At 46.4% G+C, this 23,430-nt stretch overlaps 1 protein-coding gene across 1 annotated transcript in view; it reads right to left on the bottom strand.

Moving 5' to 3' along the window:
* Positions 1 to 22,987, bottom strand: part of SLAMF1 (signaling lymphocytic activation molecule family member 1) — a 31,568-nt gene extending 8,581 nt beyond the window's left edge. Inside the window, 5 exon segments of the mRNA NM_001003084.1 lie at positions 453 to 526; positions 4,923 to 5,021; positions 12,696 to 12,980; positions 15,000 to 15,338; positions 22,893 to 22,987. Of these exon segments, the coding sequence (NP_001003084.1) occupies positions 453 to 526; positions 4,923 to 5,021; positions 12,696 to 12,980; positions 15,000 to 15,338; positions 22,893 to 22,968 (873 nt within the window). The 5' untranslated portion in view covers positions 22,969 to 22,987.
* Positions 22,988 to 23,430: the final 443 nt, after the last annotated feature.

The following is a 23,430-nucleotide window of genomic DNA, read 5'->3' as shown; positions in this document are numbered from 1 at the left end:
TCATTTTTCCCTTATGAAGACACAGATGACCAGAAGATCATCCAGTGTTTTCCATTCTTTCTTTTCTTTTTTTTTTTTTTAAGATTTTTAAAAGATTTCATTCATCTATTCATGAGAGACACAGAAAGAAGGCAAAAACACAGACAGAGGGAGAAGCAGGCTCCATGCAGGGAGCCCAATGTGGGACTCGATCCCAGGACCCAGGGATCATGACCTGAGCCGAAGGCAGATGCTCAACCGCTGAGCCACCCAGGCTTCCCATGTTTTCCATTATTTCAAATAATAAATAGTCCCATCTGACACTGAAGTTGTTCTTGACTTCCGCCTCCCTAATTTCCTCTGCTCCAGAACCCATGTAGAACCATGAGTGTCAGACACACAAGGTGGACTGGCCAGGAATCCCTCAGGAAACATGACAGGTCCACCCTAGACAAAGAAAGTATAGAACTTACACCTGATTTCTGGACTTGGGCATAGATGGTAAGGCTTTTTTCTTCCTTTGTTGGCTTGTAATGATTTGTTTTACCTGGGGAAAAGAAATCACAGTGGTTATCTCTCTCCGGCCCATGCACAAACTCTGCTAGGATTTGTCGGGTCTTTACCCCCCACTGCATAGCCATCTTCCCCAGGGGTCCCAAAGGAACAAACACCAAGTCCCAACCCCCACCCCACACATGTGTCACATGGCCTTAGGTTGGTTACTTGATCTCTCTATTTCTCTGTGAAATGGGACTGAAGTATCTGCCTCACAGGGCCGTTGTGATGATCATATGAGATACTATTTGTAAAATGTTTAGAACAATGCCTGGCAGCCTAAATTCCCAGGATGTGTTACATGTAACTGGAATGCCGTTCAATTATTTTAATCTCTATTGTTTAATGTGCATATCTGGTCTCCTAATAGGATTGTAAGTTCTCCGAGGACAGAGCTCATTACCCTTTTGTACTCTCCCGCTTGTTGCACGGTGCTTCACTGTGTTTCTGGGGCACTTTACGTGTGCATAGGGGAAGAGATGTAAGATGGAAGGCCCCCGGGGACTGATTGGAAAATAAAGTAACAGTGTCATTCTGACACCCACCATCCGGAAACTTTGCTCAGAGCCCAGGGTCTCTGGAATTTAACATGTTGCAGAACTTTTTAATGTGTAACCAGTTTTTAATCTTTTTCTTTTTGAATTATAGAACTAATCCATTCTCGTTACAAAAATTAAAATTATATAAGGTAAAAAAAAAAAAAAGTGTGTCCCTCCTCCCCCATTAGCCAACGCAATTTCATTCCCAGAAGCAATCACTTTTAAGTTTGATGAATATCCATCCAGACCAGCTCTGTGCAGTTCTCTCTGCAGTCTGATGTGTTAGCCACAAGCCGCGGGGGGCTCTTGAGCACTTACTTGAACTATGGCTAATGCAACTGAGGAACTGAATTTTAAATTGTATTTAATTCCAACTAATTTAAGCTGAAGCAGCCACACATGATGAGTGACTATCACATGAGACAGTGCAGTTCGGGACATTTGCTATACAGATTTTTTTTTTTTAATGCAATAGGGCCATTCTATACACCCTTCTGCGTAACTTCATCTTTTCACTTATGTGTGTTGAGCACATATTCCACGCTGGTGCAGTAGACCTATCTCACTCTTTCTAATGTTTCCTGCTATTCTTTACACGCATCACGCAACAGTGAGAAGGATGGAGTGAGAGTGCCTGACTAAAACATGGAGCTAATTTGGGGACTACTGCAAAGTCCAGGTAGAGGCAGTGGATGCTTGGCCCAGAGGAAACCACACATAAGTCTTCAGGGTGGACTTATTTTAACACCAATAAATTTATCCTCTTAAAAAAAACTAGGAGCATGTTTCTGAGGGAAAAGCACCTAGGAGAAATATGTTTTTATTTGGAAGAGAAAGACCAACTATGTATATGTGTGGTGAAGATGCTAGGATGTTCTGCATGAGGGTATGATCCTTGGAGGGGGAAATGATAGGCAGCCATTGGGGAAACTCAAAGAATTAAAGAATGTCCATGTATGATGTTCCTGTGTGGGGGTGGGCATGGAGGGCCTGGTGGGCCCAGGATTTACTTTTTTTTTTTTTTTTTTTTTGGCCAGGATTGACACTGGCTACAAAGTGTGCATGTGTGCGTGTGTGCGTATACGTGCACGTGTAGAACAGAGGATAGAGGTCAGGGTGACGGGGGAAATAACAGGGAGGGTGCAGCTTAGGTCTGTGAAATATAGCCTCTCAGTTCAAATCCAAGGGTGTTTGCAAAGTTAGGCATGCCCGCCCTGCACTGTCCTCAGGCCGTAAGGAAATGAGTGGAGAACAGAGCAGTCCTCAGGGACTGCGACTTTCAGGTCAGCTCAGGCTGGACAGTCGTAAATGCTCAGACAGGAGGAGTGAGGCTGAATATTGCTGCCTAGAAAACCACTGGATCAAGGTTGTCCAGTCATGTATTTTCCTTCCCGGTGCCAGAGCAGGTTTCAGGAGTTAGCTCAAATAGGCTCAAAGTCGTGAGGACCTAGGGCTGAATGAGAAAGGTCGTGGCCTTCGCAGTAGGGGGTCTGTATCCTGCCCTCAGTGGTGTTGGACAAAACCTGTCATCCAAATGGGCCTCTTTTACCGTAGCTGTAAAATGAAGTTGTGGACTGTGTAACATCCTTTCCAACTGTTTCCTGAAGCACAAAGTTGTCCTTTGTTATCAGGACTTCATGTACTTAAATCTGCTCTGAGGACTATTCCCAGATGCTTCTAGTGCCTTCCCCTGTTGGCCATAGGACTTAAACATTGAGGTTTTAATTTACTCCATTAAAAGATTTGTCTATGGGAATCCCTGGGTGGCTCAGTGGTTTAGCACCTGCCTTCGGCCTAGGGTCTCGAGATTGAGTCCCACATCGGGATCCCTGCATGGAGCCTCCTCCCTCTGCCTGTGTCTCTGCCTCTCTCTGTCTCTCATGAATAAATAAAAAAAAATTTAAAAAAAGGTTTGTCTATGTGTGTACATATGTATCCATCCATCCATCCATCCATCCATCCATCCATCATGCATCGGTCCATGATCCATCGTCTATCCATGGACGCCACTGGACTTGGTAGTCGCTGTGTATGACTCACGGATCCCCACAACAATACCGTGCAGTACATAATATCATCCGGTCTTGCAGAGGAGAGCTAGCTCACTTAGTCACAGAGCTTGTCAGTGGCAAAGTCTGCATTTGAATGTAAGTGTGTCTGAGGCCAAATCCCATATTTTTAACCAGTGTTTTCTGAATATGAAATTGCCAGAGAAACCATTTGAAAACCTTCAGAGCCAGGCAGCTTCTTGGAGGTGACAGCATCACAAGGTGCCAAAAGAATCTCTTGAGCAAAGTCTTGCAGAGGGTGTAACAATTAATATAGGTTTTCCCACAGATTTGAGGCAAGGCTTTCAAGTTCTTGGCTTACAAGTAATACAGGGTGGCTGGAGATGAGGATGGATATCGGCTGGGGGGGTGACAGGGACTTGTTCCCTTCAGAGGGAGATGAGGGGCATTATTCCCTTCAGAGCACAACCACGCGATGAGCAAAATGTAGTTGAGGAAAGCATGTGAGTTAGGATCCTGGCACCCCCTCTGGCTAGGTTAGCATGGCTGCGTTAATCTCCATTTTCTTAACCCTGGTATCTCACTCTTTCCCTATTATCTAAGCCAAATGTGGGTGCCTTACCCATCCCCTTAGGCTCTCATCACAGTTTCTGTCTGAATCACCCTACCCCCACCCTCCCCAACTAACTCTCAGTTGGAGGAAATGAGATAAAAGTAGGTGGCTGTGCTGTGATCTAGACTTTCTGATACCAGCAAAGCCAGCACAGAGTGCTGTGGTAAGGGCTTTTTCAAGAAGGTTACACGTGAGAATGCTGATCTACTTGAGAATAAGATCAGCTATCACCTTGGTGTGTGAGGATCAAATCCTGTCCCACCGTGGGAAGGCCAGCCCAGGGACCTGTCCTGGTCTGGGGGCAGGACCTTCTGACTTTGGTGTGGGTAGGTGACAAAAGTGTGGCCAGGCGCCCTGCCCTGTGATGTGGACTCAGGGGACCCCTTGGAGGGGTGGTCAGGAGACACATCCTCTAGGCACTTAAACTGCAAAGGGGTAACTGGGCCTTACCAGGTACCCTGGGTGATCTTCCACACTGTTTAGTTTGGCCTTAAGCAACCTCATAAATTGCACAGTTTCCTAAGATGAGTCAGAATTTGTACAAAAATCTTAGTAAAGAGCATTCCCTGTGGGTCTTCCCAACGACACGCGGGCCTTCCCAGTGGCACGTGGCCTGGTTGTTGGGAGACATAGTTACAGTTCTGGTTCTCTCATTAGCTGGCTGGGTGACCTTGCACGAGTCACATGGCTTCTCTATGCCTCCATTACCCCGCTGCTAAGTCACGAAGAAACAACTCACTCACTGTTCTCAGAGGGATATCGCAAGAATAAAAAGAAATTGTAGAAAGGTTTCAACCTTTGGATGACAATATCTTATTATAACGCCCTTTTATTCATCTGTAATTGTAACTTTTCTTGAATGAGATCCAAGAGCCCCCTGGATTGGGCATCTAGGAGCATAGTCAAGCCTCTTGTCTGGCCCCCTGCAGCATCCCCCACCCACCCCTCCCACAGGGCTAGTTATATCGAGCGTGAATGATCTGTGTAGTGTCTCCCACATTCAACACCTATGGCTCAGCCCTCTTTCCACCCCCATGGCCTAGTAGGGATCAAGACATATTGAATTAGACTGAATTGTGGAAGGTCCCAGGGTATGTGTACTTAGTGTTATTGCAAAAGTGCTTCATGCAGAAAGCCAAAGCTGTGCAAGCAAGTCTTTGCTTGTGCGGAGAGGTTCCCTACTTACCACAAAGTCTGATATGAATCTCTTTATTGTCAGACACCTACCTCTTCTTCTCAACAGCAGTAATACCACTTCGAAAATCAAGATGACACCAACGATACCCCCTAAGAAGAGCCCAGCATACAGTCTCCATTGTCTTGGCACTGAAAAAAAAAAAATTAAAGGGCGATCTCAACAGTACTGTGAGTTTAAAAACATCCTTCATGGAAGTGGGGAGACCAAGTCTCGTGTTCTCTCTCAGGGGACACATCCATTCTGATGGTTTCAGACAGCAGCTTCAGACAACTGAAGATTTCCTACCTGTTCTCTTATCCTAATTTCTCTCACCATACTTGACTTTCCTCATTTCCTATGGAAATTTCCCAAGTTCCATAAAGATTTTTCTATCCAAATGCTTAATTTGTACCTCAATGATCACATATCTAAAATCAGACTCATCTTTATTTGTCCCAAGTCAATGTCTCTTGCCCGTTTCCCTAGTTTTAAATCGCCGATGAGTCCTGTATCCATTTTGGTACAAAGAACGTTCTGGTTCCACCTGCTGTCCCCACACTCCCACACCAGTCTCATGTGACACTGGGAGGAAGAATGGCCGACTTTTGTTGTTTAAAAATAAACATAATAGTGCTATTATTGTCCTCCATGCAAATAACTATATGGAACCCACTGGACCTGAACTGAAAGAAAAGCATGTATGTTTTCCTCTCAGGGATTCCAATGCTTAATACGAGTGCTAGAGAAGTAGCAAAGTGGCGGAGCCACCTTTTTTTTTTTTCTTTCTCTCCTTTACCCACTTCGCCAAATCCTTCTAAGCTGGGAGTAGTACCTTGGAAAACAGTCAGTGAGACCTAATGACCCAGCAAACAACACATTTGGCTTACTAAGATACTAATAGACAATTAAGGAGGATCGTCGATGGGCCATTTTTAGTGCATTGTATGTGTGAATGGAATTAATCCTACAAGGTAGTTATTCTCATTAATCCCATTTTTGTGCATAAGGAAGCAGGCATGGAGACCTTCAAATACTAGAGCTTGGTCTTGGGGTAGAAAAGTGGCTGATTGCTAAAGACGGACTTCTTGGAGAGTCAGAGAGACTTATGGGCTTGGGGTGAGTTACCCCAAGGTAATGAACAGTGGGATCAATCTGAAGCACCAGGATTCTAAGTAAAATCATAACATTAAGGCTCTAAATACAGTTGACCCTTGAACAACGTGGGAGTTGGGAGTACTGACCCCCCCAACACAGTTGAAAATCCATGTATAATTTTTGATTCTCCCAGAACTTAGCTTCTGATAACCTACTGTTAGCCGAAACCTTCCTGATAACATAAACAGGTGATTAACACATATTTCCATGTTATATGTTTTACGTACAGTATTCTGACAATAAAGTAAGCTAGAGAAAAGAAAATGTTAAGAAAGCCACAGAAAGAGGAAATACATTTCCTTTACTGTACTGTGTTTGTAAAAAGAAAGAAAGAAAAGAAAAAAGAAAAAACCTACATATAAATGGACCTGCCCAGTTCAAACCCATGTGTTCAAGGGTCAGCTGTAGTATAACAGCAGGTGTTAACATTAATGTGTCAGGATAGTTTATTAGGATGATTGTGGAATTAGTCTGCTTGTTGATGAACCTGGGGTGGATTTTTTTGGGAGAAACTGAAAGGAATAGGCAGGCTACAGAGGAACAGAGTCCTTGCAGACACAATTCAGATGTTCACATAGTTGAACAAAGCTACAGACTAAAGTCAGTGAATTGATCAAAGGCATCCCACCAAATTCCAAGTGGACCTTCAGCCCTCATAGCTAACCAGAGCTTGCCTCCGGGATTTGAAAAGCTTCTTCCTTTTTCTTTTTCGGCCTCTTAATACATCAAGTCATCCCAGGGAATCTCAGTGAACCAGCCTGTGAACATCTTGATTATAGACTTCCTGCCCCAAATAAACATGCTTTAACCCTGCCAGAGACCAACGTCGGCAGACTGTCATGCCATATGACCCGATCAAAAAGCCAAGGGGCCAGCAGAGAGTTTTAGTAAGACTCCTGAATTTATATCAAGTCTAAGATTTCCAGCATGGAGACACCACTGCTCTGGAGCTGTCCTCCATGCCGTCCTCCTCTGAGCAGCTCGCGGCCCCTGAGAATCCTCCTTGCAGCTGGGGCATGTGTGTGTGCGTGCACATGTGTCTGGGACAGCACAAGAGTAAGATCTGTGTTTAGAGACTCACTCAGGGCTTATGCTGCCAACGCCAGGGATCCATGGAGAAAAATCCCAAATCTGAAGACAAGAAGCAGAGACGGTAGCCAAACACCACCATATTCCATCAGCTCATGGAACTGACCCAGCAAATTGTTATAGTCGCTCTGACTATTTTGAGATTATTTCCTCTTTCTTCTTCCCTAACCTACATTGGGATCTTCAAAAACAACAGTTAATTTAAGGACAAATACTCCAACCATTTAAACCGTTTTAAAAGGTAATAGTTCTCTCAAATGTCACTGGAGATACAAATAAAGTAAAAAACCAACACACAAGGGGATGCCTCTAAACTAGAGTAGGAGATGACAAAACTGGACTGGTATCAACCCCAAAGTGAGCCTTTGTCCCATTTCCTGGCTCCTGCTGCCAACAGCTCTGCTGCCCAACTACTCACATGAACTGAGGATGACTGAGCCAGAGCTCAGACCAATGCCCCAGCTGTCTCCTTCTTTTCCAGGTTGTCAGGAGGATGAAAGCCATCTGCTACCCTTGTCCTATAACATAAATGTCCAGCTTCTGCTACTCTGGTCAGACCTGAGAGTCAAGCTGGCCTTTGTCCTGAGAGATATTTCAAAATCCCTAATTTTTCTCCTACTCTTTGGATACAAAGCAATATGGATCTCTTGGAGGATTTAAGTGATAGGTCCATAGAGGGAGGTTTTCAATTGCTAAAGGAGCTATGGCGCTGTCTTATCCAACCCGCTAATTTTATTTGGAGGTGTACCCAGAGTCACAGAGAAGTGGATGGCAGAGCTGGGCGGGATGGGAACTATAGACACATTTTGTGTTTTGGCCTATGATGATGGGATTCCCACAGGGAAAGCCCTGAGAGGTGCCCGTGCCCCCAGTGCCCTCTCTCCCACATCTGCCCATTCTTGCTGTGCGCCCCTTTCCTCCTGCTTCACCTTCAGCTACCCACCAGGCCCGCCCAGTGTTGACCCTTTGACCAATCTTACTACCTCTGTATCAGTTTCCCTGACCATTCTAGCTCCCATTCTTTTTTCTTCTCCCTGGGACTTTGCCGCACCTTGGTTTATGCCATGCATCTTAGAACCTGAGCTGCGGTATTACTGTTGCTGTAAGGACCATTTTCAGGGAGGTCATTTGGAATCAGATAAGCGGATTCAGATTCTGGACTTACTACTTGATAGATCTGCAACCTCAGATAGACTGCTCCTAACTTCTGGGTCCTTGGTCTCCTTGACTGAAAATTGAGCACAACAATATTCAGTTCACAGAGTCTTTCTCAAGAGTCAAGGAAATAATTATGGAAAGTGTCCAGAGAGATGCCTGGGGCATAAATGTGGTACGTAAATGCCATCTCTTTCCACTAGCCTCAACTGCCCCACATAGCTGCTAGCCTCTCAGAGGCCAGAGGCCACTTCTTTACCTCTTCTGTGGCTATCTTGGGACTTGGTATACAATAAGTCCTTGGTAAATTCCTGTTGATTGACTGGAAGGAGAGAAGATAGATTTGATCTCACATCCAGAGAAGACCTTTCGCTGGTGTTCAGAAACACTCCAGCCCCATCTTGTTTGCTTATGACTCAGTTTCCCTAACTAGCAGGTCCAAGAGGTCTTGCACTTGGTGCTCATCTATTTGGTACTATTATCTAATGATATAGATGTTTATATGGAAACTAAATGTCAGGAACTCTGTGCCCTTGACAATTTGGGTAAATATGGACAAAATGCTACTTTAATGGCTTGTTGGGATCAGACTGCCCATGACTCCTGCAATTTCTGGTAATGACTTCCTCATGGTCCTCCAAGTCTTTGCTCGTGTGGCTCTGCTTGCTGTAGTCTGGGCTATCCTCGGTGCAAGGTGCAGTGCCTTGATCGGTTTTCCACACACAAAAAGGTAAAAACCTACACCAAGAATTCTGTGGGTGTAAATCTGCGACTGAACGGTTGAAACGTTGCAGGGAACAGATTCCATTGTGAACCTGGTGGCTTTCCACTATCTGATGGGCTCAGACCCTCTTTTTCCCTCCCTATATCTATCCAAGCCAGATCTGTCCTCTTTCTCATACAGAAACATCTAAACCACAGCTGGATTCCTTGGGGGAGGGTCTCCCCTTCTGCTCTCTAACATTTAAATTAAGTGTATATCCTGTTCCTTTCCAAAGAAGAATTCTAGTAGAGGTTTCTTAAGATGATAATATTTTTCTACCTAGTAAGGTATAGAAATCCCACCTAGATCATAAATTCTTGAAGGTAGACCTTGTTCCTTATGCTTTATTTGCACCACGCCCTACCTGATACAATGTAGGGTTACGGGCAATAATAAGTACATGATGAAGGGAGATAAATTAAATCGGAAGCCATAGAACAAAGCTGGGAGGAGGACTGTCATGTATCCTTTGGTTAAGAATGATCAGGGTGCTGAATATAAGAAGGTTTCAGAAGGAATGCAGGGTCACTTTTGAGTGACTCAAAGCAGGATTCGAAGGGAATGAGCGATGACCTACTTAGTGTATGCTTCATAAAATGAAATGGAACCAGGCAGAGAGGGTGTTCTGCGCCCACAGCACCACCTGTGTTCCCATTTTCAAACCACTGTTTCCTGTGACAGAAAACTCCAGCTCTCCCTCTTCTTCCTCGGTCATGTAGTGAGGCCTCTCAGAATGGCACTCAGCAGTCAGGGAGAGCAATGTTGTTCTGGGGCCCATAGGCCCTACTGTTCATTCATGAGGAAATCCAATATGAAAATTCCTAAAGAGGAGGTTGGGGCCCTTCCCCCCCTGGAGCCTCTGAGAAGCAGCCGAGGAGACTGACTGAGGACTCCGACACCATTTATGAAGAGTCCCCACCCTTTGGTCCTCTACCCTATTGGCTGTGGTTTAAATATAAAACCTTCTTGGCAAGTAGCCCTGCCTCCAAGGACAATGCTAGAGGCCTTTTCTTTTTCTTATCTCTGAAAGTCTGCTGCCACAGAAACACAAAGCTTCTCTCTCTCCTCAAGTCCCCAAAACTTATTCTTTAAGGAGACACAGAAGAAAACGAAAAAGACTCTGAGACACAAATATAGCTTGCCCCCAGGAGATCTGAGATGCTTCTGCCATAACGGTCTGAGAATGCCAGACCTCTTTCCTGCCTTTCATGTGGTTCTCTCAGCAAGGCAGTCTGCAAGGCACACAGCGACTTGAAGCAGCCAGCCATCTTCAAAAAATACCTCGGTGTTTGGTGGCTTCCACTCAGAATTGGGGGTGGGGGAAGGATGTTCACAAACCAAGCACTAATTTAAGATCCAAGACCGTCCAAGTAAACATTTCTACAGAGGTCACAGCAATGCGAGGCAGAGGCTACTGGTTGCGCCCACGGTTGTCCACCTTCTTCCGTGGCAGCACGCATCTTGCCCAGTCACATGGCTGTCCAGCTAAGCACTACACACCTCGGCTTCCCCTGCCCTTGTGGCCATTTGACAAGGCCCGTGGGACGTACCAGGTTCCATCCTCCCACCGCTATTGTCAGGCTGACTGGACTGGGAGTACGTGAAAGAGGGACCTGCCTCTGTGCGTGGAACATCTAGATGACTCTGTAGCAATGGGTGCTCCCGTTTGAAGAAATGGCCTTGTTAGAAAGGGGGAGCCCCCAGGGCTCACTGGTAGTGTCACTTGTCTCTTCCTCTGAGCAAACCCAGACTTGCTGAGCCAACTTTCTGCTAATCTACTGAAAAGGGTCCTCTTTTCAAGATGAGCTTCCAGGGGCATTCCCTTTTAGTTGAATTACTTAAGATGTTCTAATATTCATTCTAGCGTAGATATAACTATTTCAGAAGGTGTTCGCGAAGGACAGCAGCAAGTCACACACTGCTGACCCATCAACATGCTCTGCATGACCTCCCCAGAGTACTCTGTAGCACCCTAAGACTTGGACTTTGCGATAAAGATGCTTCTTAGCAAGAGACATTTAGATGTTTCTTACTGGAAAATAATGAAGTGGCCATCGGAAGAAGGATGAATATATGACTCAGATCCTGGACAAATGTCATTAGAAAAATGGCATGACGAAGAGATCCCTAATAAACCCTCAGACCCCACCACTTCATCCCAAGGCTGAAATGTCCCTTGTACGAAGTCTTCATTAAACTAATGGTCCCTGCTTTGGCCTAGGCCTGTCATCTCTTGATGGATCACTGCAACAGGGGCTCTTCCCCACAGCAGGTTTCTCTTTCTGCTGCCTCTTCCCTGCTCCCACCTATTCCCCATACCACTGAATTTTCTCCCCAAAATGCAAAACTGATCATGTTACTCCTCTACCCAAAGTGCTTTATTACTTCCCATCCCCTATAGGATGATCTAGGACAAGACCTAGATGCCTCTACATTTCCCCCTGCCTGGAATGTCTTTCTTTTATCTGCTTAGATAATTTGTTTATTCTTCAAAATCCAGTTTATGTCACACCTTCTGTGATGCTCTCTCTGATTCCCTCAGATACTGTTAATCATTGTTCCCTCTCTGTTATTTCTGTTCTGCCCATCACACTACACAATGTAGGATCAGTTATTTACAGAACATTCTCCTTCCTTCCTTCCTTGAGAGCAAGGATCATGTCTTATTTTATCTTTGTATATTCAACAGACACCACAATTCTGGAACCTAGTAGAACCTCAAAAAAGGTTTCGTCAAACTAAGCACAATATTCCAACCTCAGATGGTTACTTAATCAGCCCTCCCTTCCTTTTTTACCAGAATAATGATGCTTTTGTTCCTGGAGAATGAGCAGTCAGAAGGTCTAGGTTCAGGTACTAATTTTACTGTTTATAATTTGAAGAAACTTCGGGAGGGTACTTAAATGCTATGACCTTCAAGTTCCTCATCTGTACAATGAGGATGATACTAACACGGATCTGGTAAGTTTGTTGTGAGGCTCAAGAGAGATTACATCATTGAAAGTACCCTTCCAATAACAAAGTACTATATGATTTATTATTATTCCTAAACCTCACATTCTAGGTCTCAGTCAGATTGCTGACTTCCCTGGCCTTCTGACTTGCTATGAGATTTACAGTCCATTCCATACAATATGGCCCTCCATTATATCCTGCATCTCATTATTGAGCAAACCTTCCATGTCTCTATCTTTACAACATGTTGCTGGAGAGCAGAGATCGTGTATCGTATTCATGCCCAATTTTCTGTGCATAAGTGGTCAACAAGTACTTATTGATGGTACAGACCAGTCCCACCATTAGTGGAGTATGGACTGGGGAGTCAGGGCCTGCCACCTGCACTCTCTCACCCAGCTACCCTTGCAGCTTGGAGCCAAGACAGGAGGGGAGAGGAAGAATCACCACTGGAAGGCCTGCACTCTGAGTCTGGCTCCATCATTTCTTATCATTGACAAGTGTGAACTGAGCATATGCCAACCTGGTGATTATGAGCAGAGGGCATTCACTGAACACACACGAGGAGGCTTTTCTCAACTATAGGGAAAATGAAAAGTATTATGACCAGGGTGGAGGCCATGGCTATGGAAACAGAGCATTTAGTACAGTGGGGACTGAGCCCATATCATCAATGTACCACACTAGCCCCCATCAGGGCACTCACCCGAAGACTCTGGCCTGCACTTGGACCATGGGTTGAAGGACCATGAGCGGTTGCTGACGGGGTTGCTCACGGTGCAGACATAGACGTTGTTGACATGCTGAGGGCCGAGGCTGAGGTGCAAGAGGTGAGAACTGTTGGCTGGGATCAGTGGGTCAATCCCCAGTTTCTCACTCCAGCTGTAAACCACATTGTCCCCCTTTTCCACTTCGCAGGCCAGCATCATGCTGCAGTTCCCATTCTCCTGGGTCCAGTTCAACACCTTAATTTCTGGAGTGGAGACCTGCTCTGTCAGGAGGGGGAGGAAGGAAGCCATCACTCAAGTGAACCCCCTGGTATTCTAACTTGATGTTTTTGTTAAAAGAAAATGGAGCCTCATGGTATTTTTCCCTCCCTGTGGGTCTGCAGTGTGTTTTATTGCTGGTGGGGACCTACTAGTTCCCCAAATCCCTCTCTCTCCAATATATTCCTTTCCAGTATGATTTCAGGACAAAATAAGGGAAAAGTGTTTGTCTTTTAGTCTCCTCCTACCACTACTGTTAAGAATCCACTTGCTTAGGCACCTGGGTGGCCCAGGGGTTTAAGTGTCTGCCTTTGGCTCAGGCTGTGATCCTGGGGTCCTGGGATCGAGTCCTGCATCAGGCTCCCTCTGGGGAACCTGCTTCTCCCTCTGCCTGTGTCTCTGTCTTTCTCTCTCTCTCTCTGTCTCCTATGAATAAATAAATAAAATCTTAAAAAAAAAAAAAAAAAAGAATCCACTTGCCCTTGCTAATGGTCCCAATCTGAGTTGCTCTTCTGTTTTCTACCTGTGACATTTTCTGCCAACTTAATCCTACATGGTTTAATTGTCATTGGCTAAAGTATTATCTTTGGATCTGAAAGAATGACATAGTGGTGGGACACAGTGGTAGAGTGTGTCTCTACGTCTGTATTTGTGTGTGTTTGTGAGGGGGGAATCTCACTCTAATGCTATGAAATAGCTAAGGAAAGGGGGTAAGTTGTATTTATTTAGCGACTACTGTAGGATGGGCACAATTCTGGAATCTTACATTTATCATATTCTTTAATCTTCTCAACAACTTTTCCAACAATTATAACCTTAAGTATAAGTATTCCCATTTTACAGATGAGGAAACTGAAACCCAGGGGGGTGGAGTGTCTCATACATTACTCAAGTTGAGATCAGAATCTAAGTCTGTCTGACTCTGAAATCTAGCCTCTTTCTTGGACTTGAGAGAGTATCATGGTTGCAGAGACTGTATTTTTCAAGAGTTTATGTGACAAGATGTGACAAAGGCAGTGGACTGCTCTAGAAAATGCATGATGTGCCATAGGGCCACTATTGGAGCAGTCAGAGCTCTCGGGTACCCGGCAGAGGGCTGAGAGGAGCCTGCATACACTATGTGGAAGAAGGGGGGATGCTGGAGCTACGGGAAGGGCGGGGAAGGTGTTGCCATCTTCCTGTAGACACCTGAGGATTTCAAAGAAATGCTGGGGAGGTGGAGCTGTCTGTCCCATCTCAGAGATAAGGAAGTCTCTCTATGAGAAAGCAGGACAACCCACGTAGCTGTTGTCAGGATTCCTGGAAATTCAAAGGACCGTTTAGGCCTAAGAGACACAAACTCTGGGTGCGTTCAAGAGGGGCTCAAGTCGCTCAAGAAAGCACTGGCCTTGGATTCAGATGGACCAAGGGCCTAGATTAGGTTCTGCAGCTAAGCGACTTCATAACCAGAGCCTCTGTTTCAATGAGAAACAAGCGCTCTTCCACCAGGTAGATGAGGTCCTACGCCAGAGCACAGGGCGTGCAAGTGGCGGACGGGCCGAGCTTCTGCTCTCCTTCTCCTGGGCCCCGAGTGCAGGGAACCACCCATGAGGATGTGTGTAAGCACAGCCAACCACGCCCTGGATTTCAGGATCCTGGTCTATGGAAAAGAGGTTGAGCTCCATCGATGGTATTCAAACATTTTAAAAATAGAGAGAGGAAAGCCCTTTTTTCAAACCAAGTCTTATTTGCAAATTGAGACTCTTGGGGCGCCAGGCCCTGTAGTCCATAGGCAGCTGGTCTCCTTCTCTTTGGGAAATGGGGGTAAGGGTAACTAGTGTTAGTCAGCTACCGTCGAAGAGCAATTTGGACACAAAAGATTTGTGACTCTCTAAAACTTCTTCCCGAAGCACAAACACCCTGGACTAGATGCTCTTTCGAGCCAGTCCCAATCCTAAATACCCTTGCTTCTGAGACTCAGCTAAATCCTTAGGTAAGGGACGATCTCAGCCCCCCAGTGCAGACTGGGGAAGCCCCATTATTACCATAGAGCTTCAGCTGCAGACAAAAGTGTTGAACTGAAAAGTTCTCCTCCAGGGTCATGAAGTACCAGCCTTCATTTTCCCTCCTGCTTTCCAGGATCCTCAGGGTCAGGTTTTCCAGATGAAATTTATAGCCATTTTCCAGGTAGCGTGGAGACCCCCCTTCTGGCAGATCCAGAGACACTATTTTCTTCTTGATACTGTTTCCCGGTGATTCCGCCCTTGTGACAAGGATGTGGATGCTCTTGTTCATCCTCTTGCTTATCCCTTCGGATGCCAAGGACAGCTGCAAACTGCTTCCCAACTTCCCAGGGACTTCTGGGCAATTCATCAAGCTCTCACCTGTGGGAGGAACCAGAAGAAGCCCCTTACTGTAGAGGCCTTTGAGAATCACATCCTGTCTGTGGATCAGGAATGACAGATTGAGGTGCTCCCTCCTCCTCTTGGGCTATCCCTGGAGTTGCCAGATCCTTAGCAGCCTATAAGAACGGTCATGACTGTCCCACCATATTCTCAAAATTTTAAAAATCCCAATGGAAATCTTAAAATTGCTTACAACAGAGATGTACAGACTAATTAGGACACCGAGTTTCTTTGATCTGGGAGAGAATTGCATCAACTCAGATTTATAGTTAAGGCACAGAGAAGTTAAGACATGGAGAAGTTACGTGACATCCCGAAAGTCATGTAACTAGTAACTGGACTAGAAGCCAGGTCTGCTCATTCCTTTGCCAGACTTCTCACCACCACCGGGTACGCAGTATGAGGGGCAGAGAGCAACTGAAGCTGACTCTGAGCTTGTGAGCCCAGGAAACCGAGGCCAGAGAGCATCATTTCAGATAATGAAGAAAGAGAAAAGTCTGAGGGATGTGGAGCTAGGGAGGTCGGGAGCCCAGTGCTCAAACTGTGGAATTCTTGCTCTCAAGAGGACCATAAGGGGGGCCCCTGGGCGGCTCCATCGGTTCAGCATCTGCCCTCAGCTCAGGTCATGATCTCAGGGTCCTGGGATTGAGCCCCACATCAGGCTTCCTGCTCAGAGCCTGCTTCTCCCTCTCCCTCTGCCTGCTGCTCCCTCTGCTTGTGCATGATCTCTCTCTGTCAAATAAACAAAAAAATATATTAAAAAAAATACCATAAGATAGTTCCTAGTATTGAGGATGAGAAATTATTTTATGTCTCTTTTTCAAAAGAGCTGAGCCAACAACAACAACCAAAAAAAAAAAAAAAAAAAAAAAAAAAGAAAGAAAGAAAGAAAGAAAGAAAGAAAGAAACCCAAAACCAAACTTTTCAAATCACTGTATCACTGTAGAGGATCCTACTGCTGACTATTTAACACCTCCTCTTTTTTCAAACCCGTGACCTCTGCTGGTGACTCTGCTTCTCATCACACTGAAAAAGTAGAAGAAACAAGAAGAGAACTTCCATTTGAAACTACCTCCGAGAAACCTATCTACCTGGATGGATGATCTCTGCTTGCGTTAAGGTTAACATCTTCCATCACGGAAAACTCACCCACCTCAAGCCTTCGCTCTTGCAGTTGCCCCCATCCCTTGCACCAGCAGCTTTATTACTGGTATAGAATGCTGTGGGTTATTTCCATCAACATACAACGTACCAACTTGTGACTTCCTTTATCTTACAAACCCCTTCCCTGACCCCCTTCACCCCTAGACCCTGCCTCATTTCTCTCTTTTCCTTTATTGCAAAGTCCTTTAATGTGTGTTTATATTTCCTGTTTACATTTTATGACTCGTTTTCCTGTACTCACTCTTAGCAGACACTCTTCCTTACTATGCCCTGGAACCACTCTTATCAAGGTCACTGTATACGCCATGTTGCCGAGTCCATTCTCCATCCTCGTCTTGCTTTCTCAGGAGCACTTGGCATGGTTTATCAGTCCCTCTTTGAAACGCTGCGTTCATTCAACCCCTGGAATACCACACTCTCCTTGTTTCCTTCCTATTTATTTGGCTGCTCCTTCTCAGTCTCCTTGACTGGAACCTGCTGTTCTTAAAGACCTCTAAATTTTGGAGCATCCCAGGACACAGCGCTCAGATCTCTCTCCCAGCCACGCTCATCCAGTTGCATGGGTTGCCATACTTCTGGACTGCTTGCAGAGATACGTCTCCCACCCAAACTGCCTACATGGATCAGCATTTGGAGGTCTGAGGGGCATTGCAAACTTGGCAAATGAACTCTTGGTTCCATAATGCCTTCCACCAACAAGCATCACAACTCCCCCAGATTCTAAGACCAAAACATTTGGAATTATCCTTGACTCCTTTCCTTCTCTCATCCTCCATAAGGAGTCTATCAGCAAATCCTGTTGGCTCTACCTTCAGAATAATATGTCTGCAATCCTAGCATTTCAACCTCCCTCATTTCTGCCACCATTGTCACAGCCTGGCACGGCCATTGGCTTCCAACTAATCTCCCAGCATCCCATACAGTAGACAGAGTCATGTTTTAAACCCATGTCAGATTTTGTCTGTCTCCTGCTTTGAAACTTCCAGGGCTTTCTAGCACTCATAGAAAAAATATCCATAGGCTTTGTTATGGCTTCAAAGACTCTGACCCCTCTCCTGCCCTCTCTCCACTCACTGCACTATGGTGGTGGCACTGGCTCACACACCTCGTCAAGAACATTCCCACCTCAGAGATTTTACTTTTGCTGTTCTCTGGATATATCTTTCTTTGTATATCTGGATAGCTTACTCCCTCACTTTATTTTAGGTTTCTGCTCAAAAAAAATCATCTCTTCTGAGAAACCTACCCTGACCATCCTATATAGAATAGCGCCCCTTCTGATTGAACACTTCCCACTGTCTGTGATACATGCTTTTATTTTATTTTATTTATGTGTCCCTGGCTGGCATGCAAACTCTTCAAGAGGAAGAATTTCATTTTGTTCATTGTTTTGTCTCTAAGTCCTATGACAATAGTTGGTATACGGTAGGCTTTTAATAAATATCTGTTCAAAATATGAGTGCTGAAAGCTACATCACCTGACTAAAACCTCTTTTATTCAGCTTTGCCCAATATGTAATTGAACTTAACCTTAAGCTAGTTCTCATAAAAGAAGGAGCCCATGACTCAGAGAGCATAGATTGGCTTAGTTGATAAGGAAGCCAGAGAAGTAAAACAAAACTGCCTGCTTAGGTAAAGCAGCCATCTAATTAGGACACAATTGACTTGTGGCTCAGACGGGTTGATAGAGAATTGGACAAACTGGTCCAGATGTTCTTGGTAACAAAATGCCCTGAAATCCCAACACTGTCCCTTAAAGTGGCCAGGTAGTATCAGGCTAGACATCCAGAGATTGGGAGAAAACAATAGGCAGTCCACCTGGGCTGAAATTAGGGTGAGATTGGTGGAGACTCAAAATGATAAAGGAAAAGTGAGGGGAAGGAAGTATATAAGATGGGATAGGGAGAAGCCCTCCCTACCCCCAAACCAAAGAAATCAAAGAAAGAAAATAGGAAGGGAAAGAAACTAGAAAAAGAAGGAGCAGATGAGAGGGCAGGCTGAGTGGAGTGGCCACACAGGGAGTGGAATCAAAACTCGGTCAGGAAGAGACCCTCACGCCCTGCAACCCATGTGAAGAATGGTGATCTCACAACTGAGTGTGTGTGAGTAGCTGGGTCTGAGGCGGGGGTACTAGAAACCAGCTCCACCTAAGCGCAAATGGAAAAACAAGTGGGGACTTTAAAGTGGTTCACAGAAGACTTCAAGTGGAATCCCCACTCCTGAAACATCCTACTGCCTGATGCGAGTTTTCCAGTGAGCCTGTGATTCAGTCCCCCCTGTTTACTCAAAAGTCTGGAGGAAACATTTGCAGCTATTCACACCAACTCACTTTCTTCAAGGGTAATTCTACTTAGAAAGTAGAGTGATTCACATGGACCCATGGATATTTTCCTGAACTTGACCGCATTTGGCCAACCCTTCACAAGATGGGATTCTACATAACAATAACCTCCACCCCCCCTTGTTGTGCTTGTGGCATCTTGTCACAGCATTGCTTTCAGGGAGTGGGGCGGGGACAAGACTCAATAGGCCTCACACTTCTTTCAGAATATCTAGGCCCAGGAAGAAAATTTGCTTTTTAACCTGCAGTCCCATGAACCATCCTCTTTCCTCCCATTCCTTGATGCTGTTGGGTCTTTCTGACTCAGAATACTTGCATTTCCATGTTCTGAACGCCTGTTACCGCCCTGTTTCCCTGACTCCTCTCCGTTGGATCTCTGCCTCTGACCCCTAGCTTTGTCTGGGCCTCCCTGCCAGTGCCTCTAGCGCCTTTATATGTCCCCTTCATATCACTCATCACGCTTTTACCTCTGATTCTATGCCTGTCATCCTCACTCAAGAATAAGCTTCTGAGAGTAGTGGCTCTCTTTTGCCCACGTATAGTCCTAACACCTACCTGGGACATAGTAGAAACTCAGTAGACCCTTGCTGCTTGAGAGAATGAAAAATAGAATGAGTGAGCAATGGACAGCACAGAGTCTAAGATCCCTTCTCTCCAAAATCAGAATGTACTCTGTTTCATCTTTATAACTTCCCTAAGAAGTACAGTGTGGGGGAAAATGATGGGGATCCTGCTCCCCGCTTGCCAGGTGAGGAGATGGAAAAGGGTTGGCTATGGACCCTAGGCTTCAAGCTTCAGCAGGCCACTTGCCAACCCCCTGAACACTCGCAACAGCTCACCTCTGCGTTGATGCCTTCATCTGGAATACTCCCTTCAGGCCCTATAAAAATCTAATGTATATATTTGGGAAGACACACAAGGAACTGATGGTAGCAGTTGCCTCCAGCAGGAGGCACAGTAAGGGGATTTGTCTCCATTGCGTATGCCCTTTTGTACTGTTGGAGTTTTATAGACATATGTATGATATTCTTTGAAAAAAATAGTTAACAAAAAAATTAAATGAAAACTCATGGAATGAAACTTCCTACCCACTTTCCAAATTCCAGATCGAATACTTCCATATACCCTCTGCTTCCTTCTATAATTTTATCAACTTATTTCCCCTTTTGGATATCCCTATACTTCATTTCAATTCGATTAAAATAAACTTACATGCTCCAATTACAGATAGCATAGTCTAATTTTTACCATGGGACCTGAATACAAATTTTAACATACCTCCACCCCCACCAAACATAAGTTTATCCAGTTTCATTTATTGGGGCCTCTGAAGTCAGGCTGTGTGACTACAGAGAAAAACTACTCTGTGCTTCTCATTCCTCCTCTCATCACATGGTAATAATAATAATACGTAGCTCATAGAGTTGGTGTGAGAATTAAATGAATAATACACACAGCACTTAGAGCAGCTCCTGCTGCATAGCAAGCAGGCTGTACATACTGTTCTTATTCACTCAATAATCATTTGTGGAGGGGCTCTCAGGTACCAGATACTGTGCCAGGTGCTGGGCAGGGGCTGTGGTTGTTAATTTTGCTTCCCCCACACCTTGCACAATGCCTGTCACATCACGTGTCTTTAATAGAGAGTTGCTCAGTGGGGTTGTCCAAAGTCAATCTATGGATAAAATCAACCAGCCCTGATGTTCTGATTTCCAGTCTGGAACTGGAGATGTGATGGTGATGGCATTACAACCCAGTCTTAAAGCTTTTGAGCAATAGAAATGCTTAGACCTATGTCTTGAGGTAGAATGGGCCAATGAACAAAGGGGCCAAGTCTGGAACCCACACACTTGTCCTTCTTGTGTGTCAAGGAGGTGAGGTGGACCAGCAGAAGGAAAACAAAATCCCCTTGGGGCAAATCACCAGTTTTAACAGATGCGTCCCCCCTCGTGGAGGATGCTATGCAAGTGTGGGAGTAGGGGGAAATCTTGGTACCTTCTGCTCACTCTTGTTGTGAACCCAAAATTGCCCCCAAAATAAAGATTATTTTTAAAAATAAATACCATTGAGGGAATGGAAAATTCACCTTATTGGGGAGAGGGACATGTGGACTTTTGATCTTAAAATTCTGACAGAATTAATTGGAAGGCAAGCTGATACAGATGGGAAGGAGAGTGGGTCCTGATTTGACATGAATAGAGCTTCTTGGCTGAGTAACTGTCATGGTTGACCTGTCCCCCTAGCAAAGCATTTCCCTCTGTGTTTAATCGGAATTTCACAAATGGGTGTATATTTAAAAATAAAAACACTAAAAATTTTGCACATGTTTCAAAGAAAACAGAAGGCAAGGAAGCCGGCCACTGATGGTTGGGTAGACACGCCCACGGGGCTGGGCTGCTTTTCACTAATTGGGGACCCCAAGCCTACATGGAGCGGTTGCCCCTACCGGGGCCATGGAGACACCCTGGGCCAGGCTGCCCAGCGGACAAGCAAGCACACAGATTTAAAACGTCCAGCCCACTGTCCAACCCCATCACTCCCGATAGTCACTAAGAACTATGCCCGAATGGTAAAGTCACAAGTGGGGTGCACCTGGCAAGGCTTGGCTCTCTCTGGGGTGGCTTCAAGAGGTTCTATTTGGCTTTCTTTTTTTTTTTTTTTTTTAAGATTTTATATATTCATGAGAGACACAGAGAGAGAGAGAGAAAGAGAGAGAGAAAGAGAGAGAGAGAGGCAGAGACACAGGCAGAGGGAGAAGCAGGCTCCATGCAGGGAGCCTGACGCGGGACTCGATCCAGGGTCTCCAGGGTCACGTCCTGGGCTGCAGGTGGCGCTAAACCACTGGGCCCCCAGGGCTGCCCCCATTCGGCTTTCTGAGCCCCGAGCTCAATCATCCCTTCCCGGAGACCTCAGAAAACAAGAGCTATGGGTCTGCCTGGTTCCGAGGGAAACGCCAGTCAAGGAAGGGCGTCTTTATCTGGGAGTCTAGCAGAAGATAGATCCTGTGTGCAGCCTCTCCAGCATCCCTAGTGCGTCTCTGGGCTTTTCCTGGAAAAGTCTTTAATGGATCTGCGGTCTTGAAAACCCCAAGTGCAAAACACCCAGAGCCTCAGGATTTCCCCCCTTCCCTAAGGCCGCTTCCACCCCAGGCTGCCTCCCCTAGTCTACGCAGCCTCCGGGCACTGCAACACTCCTCAGCGAGCCCACTTGAGTGGATGGAGAAGCCATTCACCTCTTGCACGGCTTTTTCTGTCTTGAACACCTTTTCCCACAGCCCTGATACTATTCACGGAGAACTGCAGCTCATCTTTGGAGGAGCACAAGCCAGAAGGACAAGAGCCGAGCGCAGCCCCAAATGCTGTGTGGCGTGTCTGGTGCCCCACTGGAGCTGCCTTGACCACTGACAGTTCCCAATTTGCATTTCCCACTTACTGTAACCAGCCCTGGACACCCGAAACCCCGGCCCTCCCCCTCTTGCTGCCTGGAGAGGTTCTCTTCCAGGAAAGCAGCCACCAGTTGACCACATAGTGGCCGCCGGCTGTTCTCAGCTGATGCCTAAGGTTTTCACTTCTACGCTCTCTTCCCACTACAGTCCTTCCTTGCATTGGACGGTGGCTCTGCTTTGTCCGCGCATGAGAGCATCCCCGTCAAGGGCAGGGATGGGGGAATCACCTTCTCCCCAGGCTCCGGCCCAGGCTCCAGCACCTTAGCCGGGTCTTTGCAGATGCAAACCCCACCGATCACCCGGAGCCTTGGCCAGGACCTCCTGCCTGGAGGCTGGTCTGGGATGTGACGGTCCCTGTGACTTGAGGTGCCCGGGTTCCTCGGAAACCAGGGCTGGTGGGGCTGAGCCCTGGAGCTCAGGACCCGGCTCTGATCCCTCGTCTCTGAAAGAGCCAGGAGGAAGGCAGCGCCAAGCCCCGAGGCGAGGCAGCGCACCCCAGCCCTGCAGCTTGTCTGCACCCGTGGGCGCCCCTGGCTCCTGGCCGGACGGCAGCGCCCGCCTCCTCAAGCAGATGAGCACCTACCTGTCCCACAGCTCAGCTTGGACGCCAGGGCGAGGACCAGCAGGCAGCGCAGGGAGAGGAAGCCCCTGGAATCCATCGGCCAGGGAGACAGGGAAGGGGCCGGCGGAGGGCGAGACCCGGGTCGCGCAAGGGCGCTTGTCGCCTGCTGTGCAGCAGGAACCAGATGGCTTCCTGTGTCGCTGGGACTTTTTCTGCCTGAGTCTCACGGATTGCTCATCGGCTCTCAGCCTTTAAATCGCTTGGCTGTTCCCGAGAAGTCCGAGTCAAATGTTCAGCCTGCTAAGGCCAGGAAAGGAGTGAGCAGCAGGCGCCTCCTCGCAGGCTGGGGCCCCCCCCCCCCCGCTTCCCCCACTCCCCCCACTCGGGCCGACTTGGATGACCGAGCTCTAAAGACTTCTTCTGTCTCGTGTCTGATCTGTCCCGTAACTCGGGAGACACCTCCACATGCGGTTGGGCCCTGATGCCCAAGCCACAGAAACAAGAGGGGGGGGGGCAGAAGCCCAGTTTCCCAGCTGGGCCCCTCACCCTAGGATTCCGT

The sequence above is a fragment of the Canis lupus genome, chromosome 38 (assembly GCF_011100685.1).
Source record: "Canis lupus familiaris isolate Mischka breed German Shepherd chromosome 38, alternate assembly UU_Cfam_GSD_1.0, whole genome shotgun sequence".
NCBI classification, from domain to species: Eukaryota; Metazoa; Chordata; class Mammalia; order Carnivora; family Canidae; genus Canis; species Canis lupus.
The sequence above is the reverse complement of the archived record's forward strand: the minus strand, read 5'-3'. Positions and strand labels throughout refer to the sequence as shown.